Source organism: Lingula anatina, chromosome 1 (genome assembly GCF_051362555.1).
Source record: "Lingula anatina isolate TDL-2025a chromosome 1, LinAna3.0, whole genome shotgun sequence".
NCBI lineage: Eukaryota > Metazoa > Brachiopoda > Lingulata > Lingulida > Lingulidae > Lingula > Lingula anatina.
In genome coordinates, this window is record NC_141767.1 from 11,590,849 (window position 1) to 11,603,470 (window position 12,622).

At 35.3% G+C, this 12,622-nt stretch overlaps 1 protein-coding gene across 8 annotated transcripts in view; it reads right to left on the reverse strand.

Annotated features, from left to right (window-relative positions):
* The window catches only part of LOC106175178 (uncharacterized), a 58,483-nt gene that overhangs the window by 12,597 nt on the left and 33,264 nt on the right, over positions 1 to 12,622 (reverse strand). For 7 of the 8 annotated variants that reach the window (XM_086999588.1, XM_086999590.1, XM_086999591.1 and 4 more), the window contains one exon: positions 8,223 to 9,156. In XM_086999588.1, the coding sequence (XP_086855714.1) occupies positions 8,223 to 9,156 (934 nt within the window). The remainder of the gene's footprint in view (positions 1 to 8,222; positions 9,157 to 12,622) is intronic. The other variant, XM_086999593.1, reaches the window with a different exon arrangement.

The following is a 12,622-nucleotide window of genomic DNA, read 5'->3' on the forward strand; positions in this document are numbered from 1 at the left end:
ATTTTTTGTCTGAAATGAAATCAACTGTGAGGTTGATGATTGGATATGAGAAGCCAAATGTTACAGCTATTAATGGAAAAGCACTGGCAAGAAAAGAGCAATGAAACAGAATATGGCAGGGATGTCATCATGAGACCAGTCCTCACTGAAAAAGTAGGAAAATTGGCTGGGGGTCCAGGGTACACGATTCACAAAAATGACCCAAATGAGCCCGAAAAAGTCGGAATTCCGACAAAGTCGGAAAAGTCTCATCAGTGACATGGAGAAACTTAATAGGAAGATAACGTGTCAGCCAAGAGAAAATGGCTAAACAAAAGATGAACAGAGATAGAAGCAAAGTGATCAACATCCTCAAAATCTAGGTACACAGAAAGTTCTATAGATCCAAAGGGTGATTATAAACAAATATTTATGGATAAAGATATCCTAAAGAGGTGTGCAGAATACATAAGTTAAAGGTATGAAAATGACAGAAGAGATTTCAGTACACCATTAGACAGAACACTGATGGACTCCTTGCAATAGAAGAGGAGCTAATATATATATATGGTACAAAGGAAATGAAAAGGGAGGAAGCTCTTGCGACAGAAATGTATGTAGCATTTGATTTGCTTGAAGCATTTGATGCTTTTGGAATAGACTATGTTACAAAGGTACTTAACATCAGGCCTATCCAACTACCAGACTCGGCACCGAATGAGGTGAATTCACTGATAGATCAGACCACACTACCCGTTTTCAAGGTGTGTGTCAGATCGCATTACCCAGTATCATACCCTGAACATATTTTGAGTGGTGATGCAATGCTTTTCAACCCCGCTGAGAATCGTCACTATCACATGGCATACTAGGCAAGAGCAGTGTCGCGTCTGATACTGTGAAATGCGTACTGATACACACCTTGAAAACGGGTAGTGTGGTCTGATCTACCAGTGAATTCAGGATCATTCGGTGCCGAGTCTGGTAGTTGGGTAGGCCTGAACATGGTATATGACACATACAAGACACTTTTAAAGTCAGTCTTCATAGCAATTACAAAGAAAACTGGAACTAACCATAACACCGCACCCTAACTGGCTCATGATGAAGGTAAGCTGTAGAATCAAGCCAGAGAATGCTGAAGAATAGCACTGTTTAGTAGAAGGTTAAGTCACTGCCCAAGTCACTAGCAATACAATTACCTGCTTGGAATAGTAGTAGAATGAAGTTTGAAAGTTCAAAAAGATGTCTTCTTCTGCTTTATAGACAACATCAAAGCATTTAACAATGTAAAACATGAAGAACTGATGAAACAACTGGAAGAAATAAATATAGGTAGGAAAGATATAAGAATAATGAGGGACATATACTGGAGTCAAATAGCAACCACAAAACTAAGTGCTTTTCAGAAGACAAAGGATAGTTTTCAGATTTATTCTCATTAAACATTATGCGAAAGCTTGGAAAAAACTCTGGAATGAAACTAGGGGACATATGGTCAACAATATAAGGCATGCTGCTGACAGAGTGCTAATAGCTACATACCTAGGGTCTGAATAGTGAAAAGACTGAGGTTAAGGTGGTAAGTAAAGATACAAATGCTCAGGTCTGCAACATTAATACAAAATACTGAATTATATAAGTCAAATGTAAAAGATACCTTTATTGGCAGTGACAGAAAGAAGATAAAGAATCAGACAAGCAACAAAAGACATTCAATTGTATCAATAAAAAAAAAGAATTTACATCTGTGAAAAAAGGACCAACAGTAAGAAAATAAAGGAGAAATATGAGTCAGTAGTCATGTGTCTTTTCAGAAGGATGATGTGTCTACCATGAACAGAGATGAAAACAAATGAGCAAATACCAACAGGACCTTTTAAAAGATGGGAAAAAGAAAAGCCACTTTCTTAGGAAATATGATGAGAAGAGTTAGTATAAAGCATATCATCTGGTAATGTCAGGGTAGTTGGAAGAAAAAAGCAGAGGGAAGATAAAGAAGAAAAATGCTGGACAGCTGTACAGTGGATGGGACACACTGTGGTGACAGTCTGACAGATATGCTGAGAGCTGCCAAAGGGGCATTCGGAATAGCAGACTTACTAGTCCATGGATCAAATATGGTGACCCACTTAAAAGCTTGCCCTCTAATTCCCTAACAGATACTGAATAGATTACGCAACCAGAATTCAAGTGGTTGGCCATACTTGTTAGTCCACTGTTGTGAATGCAGCCAAAGACAGGGGGATGTAGAGGGAGTTGATCATCAATGCTATGAAGCAGGGTAGATGATGATGGTGATGAGCAATCCAATATTCTTTTTCCTGTGACAGTTTCTGGTCATGCATTCATATTATGTTCTTCAAGTGTCAAACTGATTATTAAAAACACCAGAACTACACAACTTTAACTCAAGTCGTTTTTTCCATTCTTTTCTTTAGGAAGACTTTGTGTTATTTTCCTAAAAAGGTGTAATGTAAAACAATTTTAGCTGCCTTTTTTATTGTATCTACATTTATATAATAGTCAACAAAGATTAACAAAAAAAATGAATGCTAATTGTCATATTAGCCAGATAAATGTATGTAATTCAGTATTTGCATAAAGACTGGATAACTAACAACCCATTTCAGTCTACACATCGACATAATCATATGCAGGTAAATGTCCCATAAGAATCACATAAAACAGAATCATACTTAACTAGACAGCAAAGCTGGCAGACATACTGATAATACACAGAAAAACTAAAGATAAAGACACAAGCAAGTAAAAATAAAATGGCTATACTTCACAGAAAGGATTTTTTGAAAACTTCAAGGAATGGCCAATCTGTTAAAAGTTACATATGAAGCAATGGAAGATTCCCTGTAACACACATAAATCACTACAGAACTACAACTTTCTTATCTGCCTCAAATCAAAGTCCACATGCCAAAGGATAAATCACATTGATCACTCCATTAGCAAAAAAAGTAAAAATTACAGAGGCTGGGGTAGCGCTAACACTCGCCAATTTAGCCAAATGCTAAAACTGACTTAAATTGGCTAAACAAGGGTTTTATTTGACTTGTTTTAGACAAATTATAACCATTTGGATAACAAAGAGACAAAAAAGTGGTGATTTGACTAAGGGGAAAAAATGGCTAGCGCTATCCCAGAGAGGGTTACATGTAGCACAGAAAGCAACAAATATGTTCAAATATCATTTTTCCAGAAATAAGAAACAAAACCCTGTGATATTTATTTATGCTATTATTAACTATATGGTTTCATGCCAATGATTTGACATGTCAACTCACTTCTATTGCATCTTTAATGCACCACATTTTGATTGGTTATTCAAATTTGTTCCTCATTGTTGATTTCTATGCATTTTATCTTGTTGTTTAAGAAGAATGTAATGTAAGATATGGTACTAGTGTAACATCTTAATGATAAATTTTCAAGCAGAAATATTAAATTCAAAATATCTGTGCATTGTTATATGCTGTTTTTAATTTTCCTTTCCCATTATCATATGTTAATTCAATTTTCATAATTCCAAAATTCTACAAATGAAATCAATAATACAATAGTCTAATGATGAAATAACAAAATTTCAAAAGTGCCACACTATAGTTTCTATCTTTTAGAATCATCCTCCGACTTTGTCTGATGTGGTGTCCAGTGTCTGGTTTTACCTCTGCCCACATACAAATCATTGTCAACTAATGCAGCAAGGAATTGCTGATAAACTGTACCATTGGCCCAATTCAGAATGGATGATCCGAGTACTCACTAATCCGCCGACTAAATATGACTGACCACAGTTCAAAAGTGATACCATTGATTCTTGATGGTCTCCCCAAATCCACACACGCCTTTAAACGGATTAAATCTCTGCTCTGAGGTTAAATTGCTAGGCCCCTGTAGCGACGGCGTATATGGAGGCGGGGAGACCATCAGGAATCATCATATAAACAGAAAGTTGAGAAAGTAAATCACAGACACATCTACTTTCAATACATGTCATTGTTATTCATCGTTATTTTTTCATCCAGTTCAATTTATCATAAATACCCAACCTATGTTCACTACAGTGACTGCAGTTTTCACCAACATACACATATAATCATAAAGCCTAGCAAATAATTTTATGCTCAGCAAGGTCTTGGTTATTAAGTACGTTATCATCATCCTTTACCCATTAAGACTGTATTAAGCACTTAGCACTTGTTATGCCATCTTGGCAAGCCAAGTGCATATAGTCTAACCTGTATTACCTTCCACAGTACAGTTGTCACTCTTAATATTCAGGGTGTTAGCCTTACTAACTTAACTAACTAACTAACTACCAGTTAGCTACCCTCTACTAGGGCCAAAGAGAGACTTATTCATTAGGTATCAGATTATTTCTTTGATGATTAATTCTGAACTGTCCAAAAGGAAATTTTGAAAAAAAAAAAAAAGAAAAAAAAAAGAAAAAAAAAGCGTCATCACTAAGCTGGCCTGTGAAAGAGAGTAACAATTTCCCATGTTCACCAGGAAATGAATATAAAATGTAACTGAACTGAATCACATTGTCACCACCTTTGGCATAAATATTTAGCATGAACAGGTGCAAAGAGAAACCTTGGTAACAATTTTAATCATCTACCCGAGTCCTGCCAGGAACAAGCTTGTTGGCTCTTTATCATCAATCCACAAATTCCATTTGCGCACACACACCAAATGAATAAATAAATAAATGAATAAATAAATTAAGTGCCATCTTTCTCTTTTTACCAATTACTAGTCTTTAGGCCTGTCAAATCTATCCTAATACTTTAATGACTACATGTTTTTATGTATATATGGCAAGCTAATAAAGCTTGCGACTATACAACCACTAAAAATATGAACATATAAACATGAGCACCCTAATAAATAATTTGCTAAACTCAAACAATGATCCACATGAATTTGTGCAACTGCTTTCCAAAACATGATCTGTTCCTTGCTGTTTATTATCCTTGAGACAGTGATACAGACAGATGCTTAGGTTTCTCATCAAAGCTGTGTTGTATGAAAGATGTTCAGGGTTTTTTTTGTTGAAGATGATAATCATTCTCCCAAGAGCCTGCGTCTTACTTTGTCTGGGAAGGGGTGGAGTGGCCATTAGACTACTAATTATTTAAAATTGCAATGGTAACTATTGGCAACAGGAGCATCAGATATTTTCTAGGTGGTCACTTTCAAATGAAAAGTTGAGGTACACCAATATTGCCTACTTAGATGGAGATAAAAAATGCTGCTTAAGGCTGAAACTAATAATATCATTTATAAGAAAGTCCTGCATTTCATAGTATAAGTTGTAGGGGTCCATGTTCCTCTCTACCCAGGTTCTTATTTTTTGCTTGTCACTGATGCATGGGAGAGGGAATATAACAACAACCTTACATGCTCAGTTCCAAATCTGAAGTGTCTTTATTAAGGGATCATTAGGTGCAGATATTTGGATCGATCTATCTCCCTGGGGAGTCTCACTAAACTGCTATCAAACTAACTGGCTTAAACGTCTACCAAGCCTAGTAAAACTGTTAGGGGGTAATTATCTTTACCTCTAGCTGATTCGATAGGCGTGGCAGACTTTTAAGCCTCTTGAGCTGATAGCAATTTAGCGTGAACCCCCAATGAGTTAGGTCAATCCAGATGGATCGATCTAAGTATAGGAATTGGGAACCCAGTCTAAGTCCAAGCATTCAACCTTTATACACATTATCTACAGGGAATCTAATGCCATATGTCCTATTAACAACTTTGCTTTCACATGATTTTTTTTTCCATTTCTTCACTGCAGCCCTGCCATACCAGATGCTAATCCCAAAAGTTCAAATACACTCAATTTGAATTACACATCTACATCTGCTGTGAAAGTCTTCAATAGACCTTCATAGTAGTCTAATGCACCTAATTTAAGCGAATCAGTGTAAAGGCAAACTGCATTGAGGAATACTAAAATTTTCCAAAGGACAAGCTCCATGGATTGCTCCTGACCCTCATTAAATTGTAAATTTCTCATTGGTGAAATTTTATTAAACATTTTTAAACAAAGGAGAAACTATCACAGAGCCACTTAAGAGCCAGAGAAACTAGAATATTAGCTACCCTCCGATAGCACAGGGGCCTCTAAAATATGGTAATGATTCGATCTCTTCAATGGAGAAATATTATTTATCCTTCAGAAACATAATTTTGGAAACATAAAAGTTGTCTCTACAAAGCATTTGTGGTGCTTTTCCAGTATAGAACAGAAGTATAAAATCACCTGTTTTTCAGTCTTGTTGCTACCACTATATAGGGATGTTCTAATTCTCAGAATTTACGATTTAAAAAAATACAATATTTGTAAAATTCACAATTTTCTCACTTAAAAGACCAGAGTATACAAACTTGAACAGACCTCCTTGACTTGGCTAAAAGCCATTTTTATCAGCTGTAAGTCCAATTGGCAGTGTGGCTATATCTAGTCAGTACATGGTCATGCAGAAAGAGCCACAGGGAGAGTTAAAGAAAGTTGCAGAATATTTGACATGGGTGATCATGCTCATTCAACAGAAGTCTTGCTTTTGTGAATGTAAGCTTGAAGAAGGGGGCCCAAAACTGTGATTTATTTATCACAAATGGCATATTTGTGTTGATTTGTTTCATTCAGTGAGCATAAAAATGCACCAAATTATCATAATTTCTCTTAATTTAAAGAGGGTTACTCTTATCATGTTGCATTTCTACTTCCAGGGATTAGCATATTTGTCACTAGCTAACCAACTGACTGACCTCTACATTTATTTCTGTGGATAAGATCTAGAGTCTCCTGAAACAGCTGGGAACACTTTTCTGATTATACAAACTAGTCTCTACACTTACTATATACAAGATGAAGCACATAAAATATATCAAAAGTGATCCATAGAATAGCAATAATTACTGAAACCAATTAATCTATTTGTTAGATGTACATGTAACCTCCAACACAACCCAAAATCCCCTAAAGGTACTGCATCCATAGTCCATTCAACCATAGAATATATAGATCCATTATGTAGGATCCTTTCCTGAAGTCAAATATAAAAAATTCAAATGTATTCATTTGTGTTTAAACATAAAATACAAAATTTTAGATATCAAATGGAAAAGCTAGAAGATCAAGCCAAGTTAGAAGATCAAGTCAAAAGACAATGATAAAATTGGTAAGCTGTTGTCTCCTTGCTACAGGTTAGAACATAAACACATGACATGGATGCCAAGTCTTAAAAACCTTGGCAAATGAATGTATCAGTGCCTTGTTAGGCAACAACTCATGTTCAACATGAAGTGAGCAGAATGTCAATGCCCAGAAGAAAGGTCCCTTATTTTCAGGCCTACCCAACTACCAGACTTGGCACCCAATTATCCCAAATTCATTGGAATACCAGACCATACTACCCGTTTTCAAGGTCTGCGTCAGTACGGCTTCCAGGTATCAGATGCGACACCACTCTTGCCTAGTACGGGATGTGATACTGATGATTCTCAGCTGGGTTGTAAACCAGAAAGTAGTTCATCTCAAAATTTGTTCTGGGGTATGATACTGTGAAATGCGTACTGACACACCTTGAAAACGGGTAGTGTGGTCCGATCTACCAGTGAATTTGGGATCATTCAGTGCCGAGTCTGGTAAATGGGTAGGCCTGAGTTTATTATATGTATAAGTGGCTTTATTCATGAATTAGGGACTGTTCACATGGAAAGTCTATTTTCTAAAAATCTATTTTCTATTCGCGGTATCTTGTAATCACTCCAAGCGCAGCCGAGAATGACTTCTTTTGTTTACTAGAGAGCAAGCTGTAAATAACCTCAGTCATTTCACCAACTTTCATTTGAATTATGCTACTGCACATGCAGCAGTAATATCATACAATTATACATCATTTGGAGGACTTTAATGACCTGAAAAGATGAATAAGTAAGTCAAGTTTTCAACCAGAAATTTGAAAAAGGTGCAGTCTTAAAACTCATTTTTTTTTTGTTTTGATGACCGAGCGATTAATTTGGTTTAGCCCTAGGCCTTGGCATGTGGACTTTACTTGAGTAACAACAAAATCCCCTTAAAGTTTTCATTTTCTTAAAAAAACTGCTTATAAACTCCAGTGTTAAATACTTAAATTATTAAAGACATTATGCAATTAAGACAAAAGTTTACAGACCATTAGACAAGATAAATAAATATAAAAAATCCCTACCTAAAAGTCATTATTTGGGGTTGTACACCTGAAGATTCTTTCTGTGTCTGAACTTGTTGGCCATCCTTCAGACTTCCATCAGATTTCTTCCTACAGCCTTCGGGTGCTGTAAGTTCTCCACATCCGCCTCTCTTTTGACATGGTTGCTCATCAGAGCTTAATCCTTCAATTTTTTCATCTGTAGTGGATGGTATGGTGATACCTTCATTACTACGTTCCTTTGATATAATTTCATTAGAAACAGATGATGTTTGACAACTCTCATTTAGTGCCCCCTGTTCTTTTACATTCTTCTCAACTTCAATTTCACATGGATGTCCATTAATAGGTTTTTGCATAACAATGTTTTTATCACTGTCATTGTAACTAGTAAGAGTTTCATCCTTAAGGAAGCCAGTCTTATTAGACAACCCATTTTCTTCGTTCTTTTTAGAGTCCTCTGGAGGACTTTCTACATTCTGTTCATCATGACAGACTGCAGAAATCTGGCAATTTTTCACATTTTCATCAAATTTTCTTCTCTCTTTGAGACTAAGATTCTCTCTCAGGCATTTCAGTCGAACTGTTAGTTTCTTACACTTATGTACTCTAAGCAAATCTTTATTTGTATTACGTGATTGTTTCTTTACTCTTTTCTTTCTTTCCTTCAGAGAAAAAGACCTTGTTCTTTTGATTATCTTACCAACATCTTGGACTGGCTCAGGCTGAAAGTCAACAGTCATAGTGTCACTCTCTCCCCCATCTTCACTTAAACCTTCATAATCTTTGAGTACCCTCAACTGCTGTGCAATCTTCTGTTCTAGCCAGTTATGTTTGGGAAATTCTTGTGAGAGACGCTCAGTTTGGTCCTCAATGAAGGGTTGACTTTTGCCTGCATACATTGCATAAAGTCGCCGTCTTTTAGGTGGTAAGATGGTTGGAAGTTCTTCGTCATCTGAAATATAATTGTATCAGTGTAAACCCAACAATATGTTTGTTCTTTTTTTTATAAATAAAAAAAATTTAGAGTCAAGTGTAATACTCATCTCCTGAAAGGCACAAAATAATGTTCAACTGATACAAATTCAAAAATTTTAAAGACAAAAGAAAGAGAGAGATATGTATCTGAATTCCTGCTAAAAAGTTCACACAGAATGGCATGGCCATTGAATATTGCCTGTAATTAAAGATGCACAAAAAGCATCTCCACACAAAAGCAAATTACTTTTTAAATATGTTCGGTTTGTGTGTTACATACAGCAGGCATCACATCCTTACTAATTGTATATCTACATTCCTTAACATGACTGCTTCTTTTGCAGTGAGCTTGTTAGTTTACAAAAGAGCACAATCTGAACCATGTGTATAGGTTGAGTTGTCATTTTACATTTCAATTCACAGAAAAAATAAGTCACAAAGTTCACAAATTTGAAAAACTTACTTCCAGTAACCTTAAACAAGACAAGATTTTGATGCAATTTTAATCTGTCATAGCCCTACATATAACCTGATATATTGGCACTTTTGTGCTTTTGTAAAAGTAAAACTGAACCAACCAAGCTGATTTTTAAACTGATCGTGCACTTTACCAAATGAAGCCAAGCAGCAAATTTGAAACACCCAACTAAATAAAAACACCATTTGATACCCTTGGGGCAAACATATCCAAAATATGTGCATGATCTGACCATGCAGATTTTTGAATTTTTTTTATCAAACAAAGCCACTCAGTAAATGTACAGTAAAACAAAAATATGGTTTGGCACTTACATGAATAGAGTGAACAACAGAGGTCTTGGATGGCGACTGCGATGGAGAAATATAATGATCACATACAGTGGCTGTATGTAAAAATACAATGGTTACACAGAGTTAAGATTACCCTCACACAATCTGCAGGTATCATGCTAAAATAATCTTCTAATCCTTTTCCAATATCTTACAGCTCATACAGCACACCCAATCCTGTTACTTTTCAGGTGCAGACCCACCTCATTCTTATATTTTTATGCATATGCCCACATGACAGTATGTATATGTATATATTGTAAATTGAAGTCTTGTTGGTTGCTATGGTTACCCCTATTTCTCACTATTTTCTATATATTAGTTAGATGACAATTACATATCCATCTCATTAGATAAGGAAAATGTATATCAAATGGTAAGCTGCTTATAGAGTTAATTGTTATCCTATTGACAGTTCTAAGTTGAAAATTATAAGCTCTTGGGGTGGTAACTGGTTTCTCAAAAATTGTGTGCAATAAGGGTGTTCAATAAATAAAGTATTTACTGAATTTGGGTTTTTAAAAATTAAGATGTATTGTTATTGTTGGTTGTAGATTGAAATATCTGAAAAATACTGGTTGACTTCTATAACTAATCAAAGGCAAATTTAAAAATGCCTTAATTTTTCCTTAAACAACCATACTTTTAAAAAATGAGTAGAAAGGAAGGCAAAAAATTCATGTCTATGAGCATGATATTTATTACTTGTAACAGCTATCACTCATCAATTTTTCAAAAAAAAAAACAAAATGCATATTAAAGATGTCTATCAAGTACCATTTTACAGATATTTTCTTCTGAATTATATCCTATTTTTATTTGGATTTTACCAATCAATGCAGCTTTGCTGTTCAATATTATCCAGTAGTAAAAAAACCACAGACAGTTTAATTATGAAATTTTAATTTCACAAGAACCATCAGGTCTCAATATACTAGTTTACTTTTATTGAACCACATCTGCTGAAATAATATGTTTTCAAATACAAATCACAAACATTCACAAATTTTACAGCTAAACTTTAATTTTGATTTTAAGTCATTAATTTGTATAAAGTTCTATCTTCCATGGGTCCTCTCTTTGGAACATTTTTTCCCACTTCCCAGGCATAAACCACACAGAGGAAGCAACAGCTTGTAATTTTGCAATGTGGCTTATAAATTTTCAGCCCCAGAAAAGACAAATATTAACTCAGCATTGGTGTTTTTTTTTTCTGGCTACTGTCGCATTCATCACTCAAAGAAATGTAGTACAAGTACCAAGCTCAAGGCCTTGTTAGACAAAGACTAAAGAGATAAAAAAATCAGCATAAGTCATTGACCTCTAGGTCATTGGCTAACCCAATAAAGAATATTTGCCAACTTCAATACATTTCACAGGAATGCTTACTTCATATCTTTATTTCAGCCCTAAAACCAATTAATTTTGAATGACCCAACAGTTTCTTATTCTCAATTTTGGCTGCCAACTACATTTAAATAGCACTAATCATTTGTTGTAGGTATTTAAGAGTCTTGGGGCATAATGAAAATATCAAACTACATGTAGGTACTTAAAATTAACTTGTGGGGACTTATGCTAGATGCAGACAGAATAACAGATTAACATTACTTCTGGCTTTAAGTAGAATACAGAAGAAGCTGGTTTTTATATGAGTATTTTGAAAACAAGCAAAGAGGCATGTTAACTGGATTGCAATCAGCAAGAGTCCCCACAGCGTTAGTTCAAACTACCTAGTACCATAGTTTCAATGTGAATGCACCCTTAGACCCTACTGAGAACTTGAGGCACGCTTATATGTATCAGTTCACTTTGAGGGATTGACAAGTTCGTAGCTTGACTATTTCATAAAAGAGTCATCTACATAGGGCCTTTGCTCCCAAAACTACCTATTAATTAACTAAACGGCACAGAGCAGACTTGTGAACAGGACCAAAGCCCCTTGTAGGACCTCTTAATGTGAACTGATACAAACTACATGTATACTACTTGAAGTGAAAAAGGGCCTTCCATTGCTTACACAAAGCTGACTGAGTCATGCCAGTACTTATCTAAATTGGTTAAAATATATTTGGCAACTACCATGCAGCGGCAAATTTATAAGGTGGGGTGACCTTGTCACATCATATCACGTTTTGCAGATGGTTTCTAAGAAAAGTTTTATTTTCAACAATAGGCAATAGCAAAAGGGAAGTTGGGACTGCTGACATGGGGTCGTTTAAAAAGTTGACGGTAAAAAATATGTTTGTGCAAGTGCTGGGAGTTCGGGTGAGGTTTTAATTTAAAAAAAAAAACTTAAAGGAAGAACTCTCAAAATTGTGCATTAATTTGAAACCACTCATTGTTTTAAAATGAACTTTCATCAACCAGATGCATTTAAAGCAACAATCCTTGCACTAGCACATATCAGTAACATTCTTCACAAGCTGTAATAAGCCAGGAATTTCAAACAAAAATTAATTAACTATTAAATATATATCAGTGATGGTTGCCTGCCAAACTATAATACAGCGTCATTATGTATGTGCCATTTTGCCTCTTTGGTTTGTACCGCCAGGTCACATAGGCACAAGCAAGGGATAATAACACACAAACCATTAAAAAAAATACTAGTAAAGAGTAACAAAGAGTTT